This window comes from Micromesistius poutassou, assembly GCF_964030765.1.
Source record: "Micromesistius poutassou genome assembly, chromosome: 12".
Taxonomy (NCBI): Eukaryota; Metazoa; Chordata; class Actinopteri; order Gadiformes; family Gadidae; genus Micromesistius; species Micromesistius poutassou.
In genome coordinates, this window is record NC_140282.1 from 13,101,278 (window position 1) to 13,123,596 (window position 22,319).

A 22,319-nucleotide genomic window follows, 5' to 3' on the forward strand; every position below is an offset into this window, starting at 1 on the left:
ACTGCCCTAAAGCAGAAGCTACACCAATATTCAAATCAGGAGACAGCATAGGCCTAGGTATACTTAACCACGGAATTTACCCGGATAATTGATGCAAAGTCAGAGGAGAAAAGCACACTTTAGAAGCTATATACTTTTGAACAGAGTAAAGCAGGACAGCAACAGACTAGGGTTGAGTTCAATCCCTTTAAATGGTAAAAATATCAAGATATGTGCGATCGATCGTTATGAATCCCATTGAGGCTATATATAGCCATGCAGTCCTACAATAATGTAACATGCTTGATTCACTTGATTCATTTGAAGCGAATAGTTTAAATTCGCTTCAAATGTAAACACATGAATTTTTTTTTTCGTAGCACATTGAATTGTATCCCATGGGTTTACTGTTGGACTAACAAGATCATATAGGCCTGTTTTACTTCCTACATTACAGACCTGACCAATGACTGCGCTCTATACACCACGGTGTCCCGCCCTCACCTTTGTAGAGTAGCCAATGGCAGGCTCCCATGGGACTGCTCTCCGATTGGAGTCAGAGCCATACAGGTAACTCAGGGAAAAAAATAGCAAGCGTTGAAAAAAACCTCCGGGGCTTGCTATGGAGTGCGTGTAAAAGCAACACGGATTTCCACCCTTCTTCTTTACCAGTTAAACCAGTATCTCTGGATAGAACATTCACACGTTTTGGAACAGGTAGAGTCTTTGAACGAAAACTCTCGTGTCTCCTTTGAAAAATAATCTTTCTTTCTCCCGTTTACTTACGATTGAGTTTCCAGATCTTTTGTTCGCTCTTCTTATCACTTGGAAAAAGGTGAACCCTCGTGTTATTTTTATTTGATCTTTGCTTTAATTGTAGTTTTTACCCTTGTGGTCCCTGATGGCTTCGCACAGTGATACTCTGGTGGTGTTCTTTGGGGCAACAGCTGGTGCAAATGGGGGTAAACTGGGTTCGGATGAAAGGGAAATAATTCTCTTGGTGTGGCAAATTGTGGATCTACATGAGAAAAAGGTACGAACCTTTCTGGCCCTTTGTACAGGTCTCTTGTGTAGCTAAATGTTTGTGGCATTGTTGTCTTATCTGCCTTGTATGTGGATGTATATGTTTGACAGATGACTTTAACTCAACAAGGTGTGCTTTCTGACACTGTCCGCACGCTACACACATTCGATTTCACACAGTGCTGTCGGTGCTTTTTGAAAACGCTCATCCTCTACAGGTGTGCCGTAACATAGTTTCAGACTCATGGTAGGGGGGTATAATATTGGAACAATTCACAAGAACGCATACCTTTTTGGGTAAATGTCCCCACGTGTCTTTTTACAATTAAGTTATTTTTTGCAACTGTCAATTGTTTGACCCGGAAAGTCAATTTCCTAAAATGGTGGTCGGTAGTAATAGTAGTATCCTAATTCAATAAAAAATTGAATAATGACATATGGATATAACATTTGGACAACAAAGCTGTTACGTTCCATGAATCAATCGAATCCCTTCTTAGGTCGGCAAGCTTCATAGATGTCTTGTCAAGCCAGACACTTTGGAGTTGACAGACGAGTGTAAGGAAGAGACGGACCTGAGCGTGGACGACCTCACCAAGGCCGACTCCCTGGATAAGGTTCTGCAACAGGTGAGACCCACTGCCAATTACACCCACCAGACCGTTCAATCAATGTCAAAATGCCAATGCACGCATTTGTGTTGTATTCAAATGAAACCCATCTGTCCCACGTGTTTTTTTGCTTTGCAACGTTTGTTTATTTCTTGAGAACCATCGTCCCACCCATGTGGCTGGACTAAGACGCATTGGACGCATGGAATAAGGCATTTGTCCTAGGTTTAACATTGCTGACGGTTTAAAAATGGTTTAATAGCTAGGATGGGCTAGCCCTGGGGCTGTAGGGAGATAGAGGGAGAGCAGTAGCAGGTCTAGTCTTGCCCCAGACTGATGCATGCTACAGACATCTGGAAGACGGAATGTTTGCCTGGGAAGTGGGACCTGGGAACGCACCAAGCAAAGACCGATAGAAAGAATAGACCTCAGGTACATGGGGGGGGGGGGGGGGGGGGGGGGGGTTGTTGTATATAGCAAGGTGGTTGTAGGTTTTGAGATGTTTTGCCAAAGGCAGAATGAGTTGTTTCACATGCTCGCTTTAAGATGGGACCAGGATGTGGATACTGGTTCCTCCTTGTGACTTGGGTTGTTTTGAGAGAATTGGGTAGGTCACCAAACGTGTTTTTCCGCCACCCTAACCTCATTATTTGCTGACACTCATAGGCTCAATGGAGGAGGCATCTTCCCTGCCTCGTCCATTGTTTTGGTAGTTGTTGAAATGCTGTTATTATCTTGAATGACTTGGGAGTTATTTCAAGGTTGAGATTAGTCAATCTATGCTGTTAATTTTGAACATGTGCGAGCAGGTGTGAATCCCGTCCAACCGTTTGGTTGATTGTGTTCTTTGGGTTGATATGCTCGTCAAGCAAAAGAAAAAGCTCCAATGAAATGATCTGTCCTCTTTTCTGGACTGTGGTGGGACAGTTTCCTGCCATAGACCTATTTCAAACCGTGACATTTCAAACCAACATGGAGGAGTTTATGTTTGCGGACCCTTCAAATATTAACCCAAGTAATCAATTCTTATCCTTCATGCTTTTGTCTGCCATTTCCACTTTCCCTTGAACATGGTATTTTTAATGAATGAAGCATTGTTGGGTAATGATGTACAATTAAATAATCTTTGAGGATGTGCATTAGGATGTTAATCTATATTTGAATCCAGGCTCTTTGGCATTGGAGTTTATAATTGAAGTTCCAATGAAACTCAGCCAATGCATTTAGAAGAATGTGTTCCCTCCCCCCATGGTGGGTAATACCTTCTTCAGATTTGACTGCTCCCTATTCAATGAATCTTAAAGGACAATTCCGGTATTTTGAACATTGAGCCCCCTTTCTGGTTTGTCTAGGATGAAAGCGAGTGGTTGACACCGAAATTTTGACTATTGGTCCTGTCTCAGGTATTTGGCTCATTTCAATCATCGCCCCTGCCTGCTTCAGAATGGCTGTCTATGGGCATTCACAAACCTGTCCTTAAAACAACCCTAAACATTTGTTTTCAGAAATGTGCAACTCACCGAGTGGTAAGTGGTGTTTGTTGATGTTCCAAATCAAATATTGTAGCGAAATACAGTTTCTGTCGTGTTTTATTTGGTATTTTGTAAATCCATTGATTTCTGTTGGAAGACTCATTGACGTTGACTGGAAAGAGGGGCTGGTTGTAGTCTTTTCGCTTGGTTATAGCCATACTGTTGATATGGAGAACCGAGCGAAAAGACTACAACCAAACGTAAACAGCCAAATTTCAGTTTCCGGTTCCGGTCCGGTTTCCGTTTCAATGGGATTTACAAAATGCCAGATAAAACATGACAGAAACTGTATTTCGCTACGATATTTGATTTGGAACATCGACAAACACCACTAACCACTCGGTGAGTTGCACATTTCTGAAAACAAACGTTTAGGACAGGTTTGTAAATGCCCATAGACAGCCATTCTGAAGCAGTCAGGGGAGATTTGAAATGAGCCAAATACCCGAGACAGGACCAATAGTCAATATTTCGGTGTCAACCACTCTATTTCATCCTAGACAAACCAGAAAGGGGGCTCAATGTTTAAAATACTGTAATTGTCCTTTAAGAGAACAGCCCAGACATGATAGAGGCCATGCTGCACACATGTTGTTGACTTAAATGTGGTTATTTTGTTTGTCTTTCTTCAGTAAAAGATTTATTAATGTATGACAACGGGAGGGATTGTTTGTTGGCTCTAGACCTGCATACAACCCCTCCAGGAATAATAACTCCTGGTATTTAGTCAAACTTCACCAATCAGGTGGTGTGGTGTTGCATTGAAGCTTGCATGTGCAAGCAGTGTCGGAGGAATGGCTAACCTGATGGAAATAGTTGTGTGGATTGACTAGGGCCATCGGGTGTTGGAATCAGTTCACTTGTTAACGTGTTCATTCCCCAATCCCTCTATAGTAAACGCCACTCTGTACACTATTTGAAGGATCAAGTCAAGTACCAAATGAGGTTGATTCAGACACTAATTATGCACCAGAAATCTTATCAGTGTTACTTGTTTTGGTCGTATAAACAAACACATGTCGGATCATATCGGTCTTACTTGACAACTAATTTCATAAAGACCCTGACCATCGCCTTCCGAGGACAACAAAAACCCCTATGCATCATGGGATATAGTAGGGAAATAAGTGCACATTGGTTCTTTGTACATCAGACGTACATCAACACCAGATTTGTAGATATGGACTCTATAGGGTACAAGTGGACCGCTTCGAGCATGGCCGAGCCACTGGCCACTGTAGCTCAGTAACATCGTGGGGTAGTACTGAGCTCCATGGGCGGGCCTGGCTCCCTTTTCACCTGTGTATCAGTGTGGAGCTTCGGCTGACTTTAGCTGTAGGCCACGAGAACATCAGCATGTTGCAGCCTGCGACTCGATGCACCTGATCCAAAGCTTCTCCCATGACTCACGGAAGGTCATAGAAATGATTTTCGACTGGTTCCCGTAATCTTTCCTTCCATTTCATGTTCTTAATTCTTAACTACTGGCTTCAGTCCTTGTATTTTATTTGTTTCTAATTTATGAAGGAGCCACATCATTCCGATATCTGTATCAAAAGCTCTGAAAGAAAATCATCTTCAGGATCACACTTTAACCGTAAACTAATAAAAACAAAAGCAACATTTTCAAACCTTACTTAATTAATTGGATGTAAAAAAAGGCTAATTTAGGAGAGTAATTTCATTGCAGACCAGAACTTGTCTGTAGCACATGACAATAGGCAACCAATCCAGACTAAAGAGACAGACATCTGAAATACACATATCAGTTTTTTCAATCAGTTGTAAATGGTAAAACACCATTTTGTTGGGACATACACCAAGGTGATGTATTCACAAGGAACTTTTATTGTGGTCAATAAACTGACTTGTTGTTGGCCATAAATTGCAGATTGTCATTAGTTATCTTTAGGGCCAAAATACATTTTGGTTAACTTCTGACCAAATTCACCTAAATACTAACCAACTTTTAAGTTCAGCTATGAAATTTAAACATGTCATGCTTCTATTTTTGGGACCACATCAATCACAGAATTCTCTTTACCTGCACAGATTCACATTCCCTCTACAGTTGCTGTTACCGTATTTCAATTCTCTGAAGCAGCAAGTTTCAAAATTAAATGGTGAGTCATTTGGCACACCCTTTCCGTTATCGCCCAAAACCCTGCCCTATTGTCCAGCAAAGATCTCCACATTCAACCTCTGTCTTCCTCCTCATCAAAATCCATGCCTTCTATTGACTTGACGACTTGACATTTCCAGAGAATTGTGTATATATACAAAGGTTGGTTGTTTCTTACTAGTGATGCAATCGCCATGCCCCGTTAATGGTTTGATAGTTTTTAAGGTCAAGATTGATAACCTACCTAGTGACTTTACATTTTAGATTGGGCATGGCAAACAAACAAGGGTCCCTGGAGTATTGTTGTATGTTAATTAGGGGTGTAACGATACACTCACTTGTACCGAAATTTTTCGGTACGGGTCTAACGGTTCGATGCACGTTTCATTTCGGTACGTTTTTTTGGATTATCACACACTCTGAGAGTGTCTTGTCCTGATGTTTTGTGTTGAGGACCACAAGGAAAATAAGTCCTGGACTTTATTGTGTTTTTATCCTCAATTGTATTTAATGTCTTTCCATTTGTGTAAGGCATTTCTTTGATACAATTAAATAATAATAAATCAAATCAAAATCCAATTGGTTAATAATAATAATAAAAACTGCTGTACCGAAAAACATACCAAACCGTGACTTAAAAACCGAGGTACGTACCGAATCGTGACTTTTGTATATCGTTACACCCCTAATGTTAATGAATATATGTACTTGATTCCAATAACCTACTGTTAGTAGAGGGAAATAACAAGTTGTGGTTTGGTTACAAATAATGAGAGAAATAATTACAGCACCTGGAAGACATCAGTTGGACATTTAACAAGGGCAGAACAGGATAATGTATGGTTTGTCTGCTCTATTATGCGGTCGGGCGTACACACAGCAAGAAAGACACGAGGCATGTCGCAACCTTTTCAAAAGCATTTACCTTTCGGTTGGTAATCCGGTTATAGTGCTTGAACAAGGTGGGGCAGCGTTCACAGTTGCATGCAAACACCACACTGATCTCGGGTCTGAATGTTTCCAGATCACTCTGCTACCTTAACAGAATAAGAGGGTCCTGTCGTCTACATGTGTAGAGACATGTATAAAACTTGTTTAAAAAGATCTATGGCCGACAGACGTAATGAATAAGTTTGTTAGTACAATGACAATTGCAGTCAGTGTGTCAAAGGATTTAAATGGATCATTCAGGGTGTTCAACACCCAGCCAAGTGCTACAGGGTTTGATCCCAAATGTCTGCAGACCACAAGCAGGCATCCTTGAGCAAGAGGCCTCGACTCCGTCCCTCACCTACTCCTGAATGACTTGAATCGTGAAATCGTTTTGGATTAAAGTGTCTGCTAAATAATTAAATGGTAATTGAAGCATTGCTTGTAAGGGGAGAATTGGTCATAGTACTGTATGTTTGTGAGCGAGTTCTGATGCATGCAGAGAATGTGCTCCTACCAGGTCAATGGGAGCGGGTTTATGAAATCCTGGGTCATTAAATGGAAGCCTCCTCCTTGTCCGTCTTACTCTTGGTACGGTGATCTTTATGACCCTAGCACTAACCGGCCCATTGTTAAATACCTAATACTCTTGGCCACTTTTAATCTATAGTGCTTGGGTCGTTAATTCTTGGAATAGGTAGATGGTAAACAGACCACGCACTCAAAAAGGTGGTATGCCTTCTTTCAGAATGTCGTGTTCTGTTTTGAATGCGTCCGGTTCTCAAGCTTTGATATGGGTTCCAGTACACCGCGCGGTGGTATTGCGTGTCAGTGAACAGGGGGTTGGTCTGGGTTCCCATCATGCTGGCCACTAGTTATTGGACAGACAGGGACACACACGACTCGACAGGTTTGCCATTCCTTGGCCGGTGGCCAGTGTGGTGTTTTTAGACGCCCAAGTGATCCACTGGCAGTGGTGACTGTAAGGTCAGCATGGCTGTAGTGGGAAGGGGATCCCCAGGGATCGATGACGACTCTGGCTCCACGTTTCAACCTTGGAGGACGAGGACTAAGGATGAGCTCTGTACCAGGGACGTGTCGTGCTGCAATCTTTAGTTTCTTTCATCCTTGGCATCCATACTTTTCAAGGTGGATCATTTGCCAACACTGTTATTTGATCTAAATGATGCGGTGTAGTGAATGAAACATTTTGCAAGAAGTTGTTGCGGATAAATTTCCCAGGTATATTCCTCCGGGTTGTTATCGTTCAACCTCAGCTGTCCTGTTGCAGAGAAGGTAGAAGGCGGCCCCCACCCCCCCCCCCCCCCCCCCCCCCCCCCCCTCGACGGGCCTCGCTTTCATTGCAGCGTCTCTCGGAGCGGCAAGCTCCAACCTGCACACATAATACTCTCTCTGACTGCCTGAGGAATCTGTCATAGATGGTAGATCGCCAATGGCCCTCTGAAATTACCCCCATGCTCCCATCAATCTGTCAATCATTAAAGTGTCTGCAGAGTATCGCTGTGTGCCGATACACTGCACAGCGGAGTACAAAAAGCTGCCTTTTTGACAAGGCCTTTATGTGCCCCACTGTATCACATTCATTGCTAGGAAATCTTTTTTTAAATGTCATTTATTCAGTCATTTTGTATTTAAATAAATTCTCCAAAATTGAACACGTCCGACATTAAACATATACAGGGTAAAATATATTTTTCTCACACAATATTGTTGAAAAGTTCTTGTTAGGCAGTTGATGTTGACTGTGGTATAACCAACTTAAAATGCACTTTATCATCCTGTCATTTTGGGCCTGATATATGTTGAATTGCGAATTTGAGATGAACCTGTTCACACATCTTTTGCTTGGTTGCTCTGTGAACTAAAAGCTAGGCGAGTTTCTGTGTCAAATGTCATATGGGGACAGTGATGATGTGGAGGTGACGTTTTCTGTTGATGGTGTAACACCACTAGGGGGGTTTACACAACACTGGTAATGGGGCTCGTTCAAAACTGCCTCGTTTAGGCTAAACACAGAAAAATATGGGCTTCTGTGCTCCACTTGATTTGGCCAACATTGTGTATGGATGGAGGAGTAGTCTGACAGGTTACGCACACACAAACACCCACGACTCTCCCTCGAAGGGGAAACACTAAACCTGTTGAACATGCTCTTTATCTGAGGAACTAAACTGGCCTTATGTCATTGCCTGGACCCAAGGCCAAACACTACTTTGTTTTTATATATATATTGTATTATTTATTTGAACCGTTATATATTTTCTAGCCTTGAATTACCAATGTCTTCAATATCTCAATGCCTCACTATCGTTTTTTCATATGTACAATTTTATCTTTTATCCTATATGGCTGCCGCTGTTTATTATGGGATTTATTTTCTGCTGTAAAATGATATGTGCTATTGTTGTTCATGTTGAAGTTCCTTCATAATCCTAGAACAGTAGGCAAAAACACAATGCGTTTGCCTTTTAATGTTGCCTGGTACTTTTTTTTTTTAAATTTATTCAGCAAGCATCTTTGTTAGGGCTCATTCACACTGGATCAAGGCGTTAGGAAGTGTCACTTCATGGCAGGTTTGTGTGCCTTCATGTTCTGAACTTAAACCGTTCCTTCATGACGGGGTTGTACTGCTCTGTTGTACTGAAAAACCAGACGGCAGCAATCAGTCCCTCTTCCATCTCACCTAAACAAGGTTCTTGTTCCCTAGGGTCGTCTTCTGGTCTGATCGCAGGCTTACCCGATTCTCCAAAAGTTGATTCTGTTTAAAATTTTCGCTGCAGCTTTATTTTTTGCGACTGCTTAACTACCTCGTAGCAAATACCCCCATTCGAATGAGTGTTTGAGCTGGTATTTCTGTCACAACGCCGGAATCAGTGTGAACGGGCCCTAACCCTGGTCTTTGTCCCTCCAACCTGCCTCTCCTCTGTTCCTCGAGCAGTTCCAGCAGTCCGTGCAGGCAGAGTTGGAGGATCTTGGCAGGAACTCCTTTACACTCTGTGTTGACGGCCCCCAGGTCATCCGACAGGCCCTCCACCCTGAAGCATCGAAAAAGGTACAAGCTACACCGCTACGACCTTCACCACCAGAACACACTTTCTCCAGAATGACACATTGATAAACAAATTGTTAAGCTACACTTTCAGTCTTCATGGCGTATTCTACTGTAGCGTCTGATCTGATGCTACACTAGAGCGTTCTCAGTATTGCTACAGTGTTTGCTTCTCTCCCAGCATGGCTCGATTATTGGCTGATTTCCGTAACCATGACACAATTGACACAAGAATCATACAAGATAGTGATCTGTAATTCCTTAAAAATGCTGTAAATGAATGTGAACCAGACATAATTACTGCCGACTGTGACTCCAGGTTTACTACCAACATTGAAGAGCAAAGAACATTAATATGAATTAATTTTAATTAATCTATTATTTTATTTTATTGTATGACAATGTTTATATGTGAAGCACTTTGAGTCTGGCAATGGCAATTATATAATTCTGTTATATTCTTGTATTAAAATGCATTAGTGTATTTTGAATGACTAATGCATTTTTCTACTTGGCTCTTTTGCCTTCAGAACCTCGTGCTCCCGGAATGTTTCTTTTCGTTCGTGGACCTGCAGAAGGAGTTTCACAAATGCTGCCCAAACGCCGGCCCTGTGGAGGACCTCAACATCTCCTCCATGCTGGACTGTATCCTTCCCATGTCCTCAACTCTATTTAGTGTGTGTGTGTGTGTGTGTGTGTGTGTGTGTGTGTGTGTGTGTGTGTGTGTGTGTGTGTGTGTGTGTGTGTGTGTGTGTGTGTGTGTGTGTGTGTGTGTGTGTGTGTGTGTGTGTGTGTGTGTGTGATTTAATGGCAAGTCCAATTTTGTGTTTGGTGCTTTGCCTTTAACAGTAAAAATGCAGACCTGGGTCTTTCTTCCGTGTCAGAGCACGCGTCCGGGCTGCTCGATGTGAGGAACATGGTTCAGCTGGCACTCCACATCCTGGCAGAGCCTCTCAGTACGTACCTGCCGCACTCACTCCTCCAACTCCCTGTCCGGGAACGGGGAGACCACTCAATGAAATGGAAACATTATGTTCAATTGACTCGGTGTAATGTGTTTCAATATACGGTATATATTTTACTTGCACTTTAAAGGGACAACTTTAATTCAAACACTACCGCTATGGAGGATGAAAGTACCATTGTCCTGCTCATGACAATGGTAAAAAAAAAAAAGCTTGGAAAATCCATGGGGAAATCTTACACTAGTAATAATAAGTACAACAAACAAACCCCTTTAATACTTTACAAAGACAAGGGCTGGGCCGCATTGTCTCCACGCCAGGCAGTGTTTTAGAGGGACGTAATGGGTAAATGTCAGGGTTGCAGTCTGTCCACCTCCTTATTACCCAGTGTGACCATTCATCTCGTAGGGTATAACACCAAAGTACAGGTGGCAGGGAGTCTGCAGACTGGCCTAACCTGTACAACAGCTAGGTGGAGAACTCGGTGGTGTCAATTTCCGGACAACAATGCAGTCCAACCACCAATCGTTGCTATTGCAACGATTATTATGGAACCCGATCTGTGTTTTTTAAATGGGCTCTTTACATGATTCGATGATTTGCACGCGTGAACAATTATGCATGTGACCTTCATTATTTCCCATTTGTTTTATTCATCTCCTACAGACCACAGATTCTCCTGCTTTGAGTCTGTGAAGTACAAGTTTGAGTCAGGCACATGGTACGTATGCGGTTCTGCTCCGGGACACGGTGAAACCCGACCACGCTGGCTTGCACACCACGGTGTGGTGGGCCCCTCTCGCCACCTTTCTCATGCCTGGTTGATTATCCCCCTCGACGCCTGGGCCTGAGGCTCCTGGCTCCTAGCATTGATTACAGCAACAAGGAAACCACAAGTGTGTAATTAAAAGCCGTCCAACTTTGCCATCAAGCGCTTAGCGGGCTCTGCTGTCGCCGGGTCATTTGCAGGCAGCCCGTGGCCTTTAAGAGAAGGAGCACACTTCTACAAGGGGCTGTAAATACCCTTCTGTGGGCGTCCCCGGGCCTGCGATGTGGGCACTTTGTCTGGGATTCTAGTCGCCATTGAGCAAACGATTGATTTGGACCACAACCTGCTGACCTCAATGTGCTGACTCCCGCACGTGGAGCAAACAGTTATTTAAATGTTCATTCTGTTGCGTTAGGCCTTTCATTTTATAATTAAGTGTGTTAAGGAAATCATATTGTTAAAATATTATTTTAAACTTCAATCTAAATGCTGTTCGGGACATTAAAACTACTACAACTACAACTAACCACTACTCCCTCCTACTACTACCCCTCCCTAAGATGTGATGGCAGAGAAATCTCCCCGTTTCATCATTGGTCTTGTGGTTGCGGTAGTTCAGATTAACGTATTCTAAGTTCTCTCTTCCTGGTTTGTTTTCTCTGACTCATGGCCAAGCAGCAAGACAGAGCCGGTAGACAGTGAGACTGTGATCCGAGCGCGGGGTCTTCCATGGCAGTCCTCAGACCAGGACATTGCCCGCTTCTTCAAAGGCCTCAACATCGCCAAGTATGTTATACCATAATGTGATAATCTCGGAAGATGTCAGCCTCGTTCTCTTTGCCGACACCTTTGGGGATTGCTCTAATTCTTACCAGAGATGCAAACGGTGTCGCCGCCGACACCCAGTTCATAACATTCATAATACTGCAAATGCTGGGTTTTCATTAGGGGGCCAGAGACTTAATCACCATTGTGTCGCCTCATTCAGTGATAGATGACTAGACATTTATTTATAAGAAAATCAACGAGATTTCAAGATTGTCTGGACGACAGCAGGTTACTGGTTTTATCCTAGGTTCCTCTTGTGCTCAATGTGTCATTGAGCTTACGACTAACGGATGTTTATTTTCGTAGAACTTCATAAATGCAATCCATTAAAAGAAAAGTGTTGTAATTGTAATGTCAAAGTCCTAAAGTGGTCTAGTTGGTGTAATATTTAAAAAATCTATTGAATGATTGACCAGCCTCACAGAGAGAGATGGGCGATCAATCCACGACTGTCAACATGCAATTGTTGTTGCAACTTGCAAGTCAACATGGATTCAACCAGATTTTAATTCTCACCAACTGGTAACGAAATGACCCTGAATGTGAAGGTCAAAGAGCATCCTGTGTGTTTGTTCAGAGGAGGCGTGGCCCTGTGTCTGAACGCACAAGGCAGGAGGAACGGCGAGGCGTTGGTTCACTTTGTGAACCAGGAGCACCGGGACCTGGCCTTGGAGCGCCACAAACACCACATGGGCAGCCGCTACATCGAGGTACGCCCGCCCGCCCACAGGAAGCCGCTCGGTCTGTGGACGAGTTACGGCCACGACTGCTTTACCCCAAAATATCAGAGACAGTTCTATTACTCCTACATTATGGAACTGCTAGACATACTATTAGTACTGCTACTACATGATATGTGCCATAGGTCATTTGAGGCCATTTGTGGTCTGCAAACGACGACCATGCACGCTTTCTTCTTGGGGACAATGTATGATGCAGAGGAAATTCAGTGGTTAACGAATTGATGGATCCAAGTCAAACGTAATGTTTTCCCCACCTTATGCTCAAGTCAGAGGCTGTGACCCTGGGGAGTGTTTATAAAGGAACAAGGGTTGAGTTTGGTTCTGCTGTCGGGTGTCTTACTGTACTTTCTCTCTGTCTCTGTTCCCCCATCAGGTCTACAAGGCAACCGGCGAGGAATTCCTTAAGATCGCTGGAGGTCAGATTTCACATGTATTTTTTTTTTTTTTTTCTACCCACCCACCCTCCCTCCCTCCCTCTCTATGTACATGTCTCTCTCCCTTTTCATCTCTCTTCCCCGGAAGAGTCAAGGCATTGTGCCTTCAGTTACAGTTTTTCCCCCTCGTTTCAAAACCCACTCGAGCCCCTCTCCGTCGGCCCTTTAAAGAGAGTAGTTCTCCATTGAAGCGTCACTCTCCTTCCTGTTGCTCTGGTCCAATCCACTCGTCTCCCTGGCACTCTATCCCCCGGGGACAGAAAGCACGCTTTGTCAGACAACACCCCCCCCCCCCCCTTCCCTCCCACCGCGACACCACCTCAATCCCTTCCTCTACCAGCTCCCCCCCCCCCCTCCCCTTAGCCCCCAGCCCCTGTAGGTCAGCAGGGAGGGAAACTCGACCCCTGGGCAACAGCCAGTCACCTGTTCTCTCCAGGTACACGCTTCCTTCCCCAGGTGGAGGTGGGGTGGTGGAGGGGGGGGGGGGACATTGTGGGGGGGGGGGCGGCCAGTGAATGGCCCAGCACAGAGCTCACACAAAGGGGGTGTGAAGGGACAAAGGCCCCCTGCGGCCGGGGGCCTCTGCGGCCCGGGGGCCTCTGGGCCCGGGCGCAGGCAGCCGGCAGAGTGGGGAACCTGCCAGGCCGCGTGTGAGATGACAGGGAAGACAGCCGCATCAGATAAATAGACTCTGGCGGACGGTGGATGGAGACGTACGCTCGGACTGAGACGAGCTATTATCCTCCCGACTGACTCACTGGATCGTCAGGCTTTTTATTTTGACTCTGCAGCCTTTCTGTCAAAGTTGAGCAGCCATGTTGTGTGATTTTTCTGCGTCGACTGAGTCATGTCTAGTTCATGGGCTGTTTTCTAAGAACAGGTTGGGCAGGCCACGGGCTAGGGGAGTCCTAACAGATTTGCCCTTTAGCAATGTGTGCGGAAGATGTTTTCACCTGTATGAAAGAATAATTCCCATCTTGTGTGGTTGGTTGTGTAAAATGTCTCATGTCTGTACTTGATCATTTTCCAAACGGTAGTCTTCTCTCCCTGGCGCAGCAGTAAATGATGGCTGTTAAAACTCACTATTGTAAATCAGTGCTAGTGATACAATGGTGACCATGGTGAGAGGGGCGGTGGTTAGTGTTAAGGTGGTGAGCTCTGTTGGCACGGCTAGGTAACGGCCAGCCAATTAAAACCCGCCGCGTGCGTCCGCCGCTGGCCCCCCTCGCAGGCACGTCCAACGAGGTGGCCCAGTTCCTGTCCAAGGAGAACCAGGTGATCATCCGCATGCGGGGGCTCCCCTTCACGGCCACGCCCCAGGAGGTGCTCTCCTTCCTGGGCCCCGAGAGCCCGGTGACGGACGGCGCCGAGGGCCTGCTCTTCGTCAAGTACCCCGACGGCCGGCCCTCTGGCGACGCCTTCGTGCTGTTCTCCTGCGAGGAGTACGCCCAGAACGCCCTGCGCAAGCACAAGCAGATCCTGGGGAAGAGGTACATCGAGCTGTTCCGGAGCACCGCCGCCGAGGTGCAGCAGGTGAGTCGCTCGCTCCCCCCCCCCCCCCCCGACGTCACTTAAGATGTCGTTTTTGCTAACACCAGACGTCACTTAAGATGTCGTTTTCACTAACACCAGACGTCACTTAAGATGTCGTTTTTGCTAACACCAGACGTGGCTTAAGATGGTCCTTTTACTAACCCCAGACGGGACCGTTCAGCTGTCCTTTACACGACAATGTAAAGCACAGTACTCTAGCGGAAGTGACACATAATTAAAACTACAAAGGTAGTGGACAATATGTCTAGAGGCACCATGAGAGGTGTAGTAATGTGGGTTTAAAAGGTAAAATCATAAGCAGGGTTGTCAGATTGTGTTTGTCGTTTGTTCTTTAGTTCTCTAGAGACACTTTAATTCTTTTGGTTATCCTAGTCAGAGCCCACCACTGCCTCTCGCTGTCCTCTGTTTTGAAAATGGAAAAGGGTCCTTCTACCTAGAGTCCTAGTGGCAGTCTTATCAGCAGGTTTCATATTTGAACAGCTAAACTTGAAACTGACCCCCTACCAAGCACACACATGTGTCTCTTTCAACAGCAGCCGTATGCCACTGTTGACATGCCATTAACCGCAAACTTGTTCATAGATATACTTTCTTTATTTAAGCAGAAAAAGACACGACCAATCCTTTCAAGAATCATTGGCCATGGTTCTCAAATGGTTGTGTTTTATCAGTCAGGGAAGTCCCTTCATGTTTGTCTTGGCACTGTTTGCTGTGTGAAGGGTTCCTTTGCCTGCCTGGGAAAATCAGTTTATACAAGGTATCATGATTCCCGGACTGAGTTGAACATAAGTGTACGTGTACAGGAAGTACAATTGACTTTTCAGGTATTGAAGGATTTGGCCGGTGTGTAAAGACCCCAGGTTAATTGTTGCCATTGTGTCCAGATGTATATCAGCCATGATTTTATTTATCATGGCATCATCGAGTGCTCCCATAGCTGGATCTTGATTTGTCCAACCAAGGTAAGCGCATACAAACTTCCCAGGCTTCCCAAGTAGACTCCTTCAATAGTGCCCAAAAACCCACATAAACCCACTTGACTCAGGTGACGGTTGGAGTTTTCTGTGAAGATGGTGGCTGCCTTTATAGACCGTGAGATGATTCTGATTCAGAGTCGACATTTCATTAAGTGCTCTGTTCCAGGTTGTAAGACATGGAACAAAGTAAGTAAGTCCATTGAAATCAGTGGGTCACAGCGATAACAAATCAACAGTTCGATCCAAATCTCCCACAGTGCTCATAACCGGGATATTTAACACTCGAGAATTTTATTTGCCCGCCTCTCAGACTTTTCTCAAGTCCGTGAGGAGGAGCAGTGGCGAGCTAACATAGAATTGAAACTTGGTGTGGATTTGTTTTGTTTGTGGGCACTATTGGATAAAGCTACCTAGCCAGGGCAGTTTGTATGTACTTGCCTTGGCTCAAAGACTCAAACGGATCAAAGATGCTGCTATTGGAGCTGCTAAACATTAGTTTGGAATATAATGGATGTCCATGATTGCCAACTGCCGGTTTATGGAACGAGTCCTCGCCGGGAGAGGAGGTTGAACCGAAATCACAGCTGGTTTACATCTCGACATTGACAATGTCAACACTGGACCTGGGGTTAGGGTTATTCGGAGTACCAGCCAAATCCTTTTAAGCTTAACGTTTTGGCATGAACACATGTTTTTGAACACATTCGGTTGTTCTGTGCCTCCCCTGTGAAGGGCTTGGCCTACACTAATCGCATTAAATGTGTTGATTCCCACTCTGTGAAGCTGCTTAACCACTTCATGTGTCACCTTATCGCAATCAACGCATTATATCATCCTCTCTGAAGGTGCTTAACTACATGTCTCGTGTAAGACTCATTAAACCCATTACATGGTCCCCTCTAGGTGCTGAAACACTCCATGTATCACGTTAAACCCATTACATGGTCCCCTCTCTTGGTGATGAAACAGTACATGTATCACATTAAACCCATGACATCCTCTCCCTCTCTTGGTGATGAAACAGTTACACTACATGTATCCCATTAAACCATCACAGCATTACATCTTCCTCTCTCCTCCATTCTCTCTCGGTGCTGAACTACTACATGTATCACATTAAACCCATGACATCCTCTCCCTCTCTTGGTGATGAAACGGATACACTACATGTATCACATTCAACCCATTACACCCTCCTCGCTCTAGGTGCTGAAACACTACATGTATCACATTAAACCCATTCTCTCTCTCTCTCTCTCTCTCTCTCTCTCTCTCTCTCTCTCTCTCTCTCTCTCTCTCTCTCTCTCTCTCTCTCTCTCTCTCTCTCTCTCTCTCTCTCTCTCTCTCTCTCTAGGTGCTGAACCGCTACATGTCGGCGCCGCTGATCTCCACCCTGCCGCCGGCGCCCATCGTGCCGGTCATGGCCACGCCCCCCTTCCTGGCCACGGCCAACACGCGGGACTGTGTGCGACTGCGTGGCCTGCCCTACACGGCCGCCATCGAGGACATCCTGGAGTTCATGGGGGAGCACACGACGGACATCAAGCCGCACGGAGTCCACATGGTTCTCAACCAGCAGGTCAGCCCCTGACCCCTCCCTCCCCCTCCCTCAATGCGCTGGGCTAGAGGATGTGATGGTTGTGTGTGTGTGTGTGTGTATATGCACATTAGGTGACGATTAAAAGCGATGCATGACTTTGAAATGCTTGAACTGCAGGCGTCCTCAGCTGTTCAACATTGCTGCAAGATGAGTAACTAATCGGAAGTCAAAAGACGACGAGAAAGAGCAGAAGTGACGTATGAATACAGCAAACTGCTGGTGTTAAACTATGAGTGTGGAATGCTGATATTGTGGGTGGAGGTTATCCCCCACTGCTCGGGTGTGTCGTTTGCAGATGTCGTATATTATTATTATTATTATTATTATTACAATATAGCTGTTACAGCTACAGTTGGATGTGTGGTTTCGAACCCAGAACCTCTGGTGTGGTCAGATGGGACAGGCATTCGACTCACCATCCCTCCCTCCCTCCCAGGGCCGTCCCTCGGGCGACGCCTTCATCCAGATGAAGTCGTCCGACAAGGCCTTCATGGTGGCCCAGAAGTGCCACAAAAAGACCATGAAGGACCGCTACGTGGAGGTGTTCCAGTGCTCCACGGAGGAGATGAGCATCGTGCTGATGGGAGGAACCCTCAACCGCAGCGGGCTCTCTCCCCCGCCCTGCAAGCTGCCCTGTAGGTTACCTGCTCACCCTCTCCTCACCCTCTCCTCTCTCCCCCGCCCTGCAAGCTGCCCTGTAGGTTACCTGCTCACCCTCTCCTCACCCTCTCCTCTCTCCCCCGCCCTGCAAGCTGCCCTGTAGGTTACCTGCTCACCCTCTCCTCACCCTCTCCTCTCTCCCCCGCCCTGCAAGCTGCCCTGTAGGTTACCTGCTCACCCTCTCCTCACCCTCTCCTCTCTCCCCCGCCCTGCAAGCTGCCCTGTAGGTTACCTCCTCACCCTCTCCTCTCTCCCCCGTCCTGCAAGCTGCCCTGTAGGTTACCTCCTCACCCTCTCCTCACCCATCTCTCCCCCGCCCTGCAAGCTGCCCTGTAGGTTACCTGCTCACGCCTCTCCCCTCCTCACCCTCCTCTCCCCTGCCCTGTGGGTTACCTCCTCTCCCCCCCCCACTGTTGTAGTTCTGTGTCTTTTATGGTTGATCTTCAAACTTCTGTGAATGACTTCAACAGACTCAAACTGTGTCTGATTGCCAGTAGTACTGCATAGTACCACCTAATGGTATCGGATTCATGTTAAGGTCTTTCGATCGCCGCATGCGTTAACAAAAGTTTCTGTTAGCGGCTGGGCTGCTGTACTTTGCTCTTTCTGCGCACCCCCTATCTCTTCCCTGTATTCCAGATTAGATTTAGATTTATTAGCCAATGGGCAGCACCTTCCCCTCTCCCCATTGGTTCCCTTTTTGAGCGCTGTTTATGACCTCATCGTTCACATGCCCTCGTTCTAAACGCTAGAGCAGGAGGGATGATTAGATATACCCCCCCTCCAGACCAACGGAATCCCTCTTGCACACACGGCAGTAAAACATTTGCATGCAGTGCATGTACTTATGTGCCGAATATTGTAGCTGAAGTCGTATAACATCTTTATTAAAATCTGTTTTATAGCATAGGACGCCACCATTTTATCACCCAATTATAAATGCGGTGGCACTATATCAATACACGAATGTGAGAAAGTCAGATGTTGCCTCTTAGGGGAGGGCCATGTTTGAACAGTTAGTCCTTATCTACAGCAAAATGGCCTTTATTTTCCTGCTGGTTTGACTTATCCCAGTTTGGCTGATCCACACAAGGTAGGTGTGTGTGTGTGTGTGTGTGTGTGTGTGTGTGTGTGTGTGTGTGTGTGTGTGTGTGTGTGTGTGTGTGTGTGTGTGTGTGTGTGTGTGTGTGTGTGTGTGTGTGTGTGTGTGTGTGTGTGTGTGTGTGTGTGTGTGTGTCAAGGACAGCTGGGTGTACTGGCCACCACCACTGACTTATTGACCAGTCGTATTTTGAAGTACTACCTTGGTTCCCATGCGTGTTAGGACACTAGCGCGTAGCCCGGGCAGAAGGTGTAAATGGTGCCCTTTGTTGGAGACGTAGTTACATCGACTCACCTATTTGTGATGACGTTAACGTGCTCAGGGACATCACTTATTATTTTTGGATAAATGACTCAGGTAATACTGACCTTTACACAACAACGTGTCAACATCTCTCTCTCTCCCTCTCCCTCCCAAGGTCTCTCTCCCCCCACCGCCTACGGAGCCTTCCCCAGTCCGGCCATGTTGTCGGAGGCGGGGCTCTTCCAGCCCCCCCTGCTGGCGTCCCCCCGGCCTCCGCCCCAGCACAGCGGCCACTCGCCCACCCCCGCCCTGGCCTACTACCCCCCCCAGCCCCACCTCTACATGAACATGAACTACACTGCCTACTATCCCAGGTGTGTGTGTGTGTGTGTGCAGACATGCTTCTTAATGCAATGCATGTTATGGTAGGGCAACTGTCATAAATCGATACAGGCATTTATGCCTGTATTAGTTTATTTAGTGTATTTATTTAGTATTTAGTGGTCTTTTGATTTAGTGGTCTTTTTTAGGCCTGCGTTTTTGAATGCATTGCATTATGCTGGTAAGGTTTGTTATTGTTATTCAGCATTTCTAGCCTATCCAAAGCATCATCAGGGGATGCTGAGAACAATGGAAACATATTGATAATATCGGAGCAACCGCAGAGCTTTTAATCAGTGCCCATCTTCAAATCCCTCCTAAAAACAAATTTATAGTCTCTTGCTCGTTTAACTCCATAGAAGTTGTATTATTGTCTAGTGTGTCCCTTTTTGTGCTTTTAATTGGTTTTATTTTATTCGTTTTATAACCAGAGAGTTGAATTGCACAGCACTTTGGTCAACCGTTGTTGTTTTTAAAGGGCTCTATAATAAACTTGAACGTAATACTGCAGGTCTCGAACAAGTTTCGAGTTTCCGACCAAACACCTGGTGCGAACCGTACCGTAGCCCCATGACTCGGACCCCAAGGACGGCGGTTCTCTCTTGAACCCAATGCAGTCGTAGCAGCTGTGCTAGTCAGAGAGCCAGTGCAGCGCCGCGAAAGTCAGTCAGACGTCCACCGTCCGCCCTCGCACTTCATAGCTGTCTCTTTTCTATTTTCCGTTCCTCCCTTCCTTCTCCGCTCTCTCTCTCTTTCCTCCTCCTCCCCCCTCCAGCCCCCCGGTCTCCCCCTCCACGGTGGGCTACTTTGCCCCCCCGGGCGCCATGGCGACGGCGGTGCCCCCGTCCCACCACCCGGGCAGCGCCGCCGCCGCCGCCCACGCCCACCACGCCCACGCGGCCGCCGCCGCCCACGCCCACCACGCCCACCACGCCCACCCCGGCCCCTCCCCCATGATGGCGTCGGCCCACGGCTCCCTGGTGCGCATGCAGGGCCTGCCCTACAGCGCCGGCGTCAAGGACATCCTCAGCTTCTTCCAGGGCTACCAGGTCGGTAACCGTGGCGATGGAGGACAGCCGCAGCCGCAGGAAGTGTGGGACTGTTTTTGAAGTGTGTGTGTGTGTGTGTGTGTGTGTGTGTGTGTGTGTGTGTGCGTGTGCGTGTGTGTGTGCGTGGGAGACTGTTGGCTGAGCCGTGGTAACGTTATCTGCGACGGAGTGAGTTAGGAACACTTTCTCAGTGTTTCTTGGCTGTGACTGCACCTCCCTCACTCACTGACTTTCTCACTCTCTGGGTGACAAACCTTCTCTCCCAGCACAGCGGGTCTCCATTACACCTCAAGCACTCACGTGTGTGTGTGTGTGTGTGTGTGTGTGTGGGCCTACCACCACTAAGTGGGTTATTCTGACTGCCACTATGAATGTGTCACTGTGTGTTATTCTGACTGTCACTGTGTGTGTGTGTGTGTGTGTGTGTGTAGTATGCTCCCGAAGACTTCGGTGGCGTGGGGCAGCTCAGTGATCAGGCCCGGAGTCTGATCCAGCCTAAAGAATGGCTCTGTCTTTAGACCCCCCCCCCCCCCCACCCACCCACCCACATCACCCTTTCCAAGGTAAGAGGAGCCTCCTCGTCTCCTTGCTTCCTAGAGCACCACAGCGGTGTTCCACTAGGTCCACACAGCCCAGGGATGGGTTAAAGGTGTAGTGTTATGATGCAGGCTCCTGGCCGCTAATTAAAGGTACAATATGCAACGTCTGCCATTTCGAGCTAGCTCCAGTCTCAGTAATCAGTTTTGATAAAAAAAATTAAAAAAAACCTCTGCGCCTCACCCCTACCTTCTCCTAAAGCCACCCACCCTGAAAAGGCAAGGGTCGCTTTTTGAGATGTAATCTGACATTTCTCTCTCCCTGTAGCCTTTAGGCTACGGTGCGGTGACCATGTGTTTTATAGCACATTTCACACAGAAAAAAAGACAAGACAAATTGCATATTGTACTCCATATTGGGTTTTGGACGTTATCCTTGGGATGTGTAGACCTAGGTGTGGTACACTAAGCATTGGGCACATGGGTTTTCTTACTATTAATATTTTTTGCAGTAATGCCTGCTTAGAACTTGGTCGCTGTGTCGTCAAATACTGCATTTCCCCCATGATCTTGAAACATAACACTATACATGCCGAGGTTTCGATTGAACTTAATCACAAACGTATAGTGACGCAAACCAATGTCTGTGAATGGCTCCAAACCGTTGCCCCATTGTGCTAGACGCATACTGGTTAAGAGTCCTTCCCTCTTGACCCCAAGGCTTCTTCTGTGCCTTCTGGCGCCCCCTGGTGTTGGGATGTTTCCATGGAGCAGCTTGCAATTGATGGTGTGCGTCCTCGTGTGCGGTGTGTCTGTTTTTTTTTTTGTGTCAACAGCTTCCAGCAGAGGGCGTCATTGTCCTGTACAACCTCAGTGGGCAGTGCAGCGGCGAGGCACTCGTTGCCTTCCCTAGCGAGGAGCTGGCTGGGCAGGCTGTGCTGGAGCGCTCCCACCACCTCCTCTACGGCCACCCCATCCGCCTGGCCTTCTGCACCTGATCCCCCCCCCCCCCCCCCCCCCCCCCCAGCCTTCCACGGACCCCCTAACCCCCCACGCTAGCTATCATCGCCCAGGGGATCCATCCAGCGGTTTCCCGTGAGCCCCGTCTGCTGTCCCTCCTAGTCGGCTTTCTCCCAGTGTACGATGTACGTAAAGTGCTTTGTTCAATATCAAATGTCAGCCTCACAGAACTCGCTGAAAGCCCGACCGCA

The 22,319-nt window shown here is 46.7% G+C and overlaps 1 protein-coding gene across 1 annotated transcript; it reads left to right on the forward strand.

Annotated features, from left to right (window-relative positions):
* The first annotated feature begins 562 nt into the window (after positions 1–562).
* esrp2 (epithelial splicing regulatory protein 2) lies at positions 563–22,104 on the forward strand. Its single transcript, XM_084476237.1, has 17 exons — positions 563–696; positions 860–1,012; positions 1,503–1,631; positions 9,157–9,270; positions 9,798–9,912; positions 10,128–10,223; positions 10,899–10,953; positions 11,680–11,787; positions 12,407–12,539; positions 12,946–12,988; positions 14,238–14,539; positions 16,892–17,116; positions 17,574–17,772; positions 19,318–19,516; positions 20,299–20,572; positions 21,004–21,135; positions 21,945–22,104. Exons 2-16 carry the CDS (start codon positions 881–883, stop codon positions 21,088–21,090), a joined length of 2,211 nt encoding a protein of 736 aa, XP_084332363.1. The 5' UTR covers positions 563–696; positions 860–880; the 3' UTR covers positions 21,091–21,135; positions 21,945–22,104.
* The last annotated feature ends 215 nt before the right edge of the window (positions 22,105–22,319 follow it).

What these genes read in the sequence shown, in the direction of transcription:
- esrp2 (XM_084476237.1), top strand. Translation starts at nt 881, where the DNA reads ATGGCTTCGCACAGTGATACTCTGGTGGTGTTCTTTGGGGCAACAGCT. An exon ending in CATCTCCTCCATGCTGGACT is followed by an intron (nt 9,913 to 10,127) that starts GTATCCTTCCCA and finishes GTAAAAATGCAG; the next exon opens with ACCTGGGTCTTTCTTCCGTG. An exon ending in GCTTCTTCCAGGGCTACCAG is followed by an intron (nt 20,573 to 21,003) that starts GTCGGTAACCGT and finishes GTGTGTGTGTAG; the next exon opens with TATGCTCCCGAAGACTTCGG.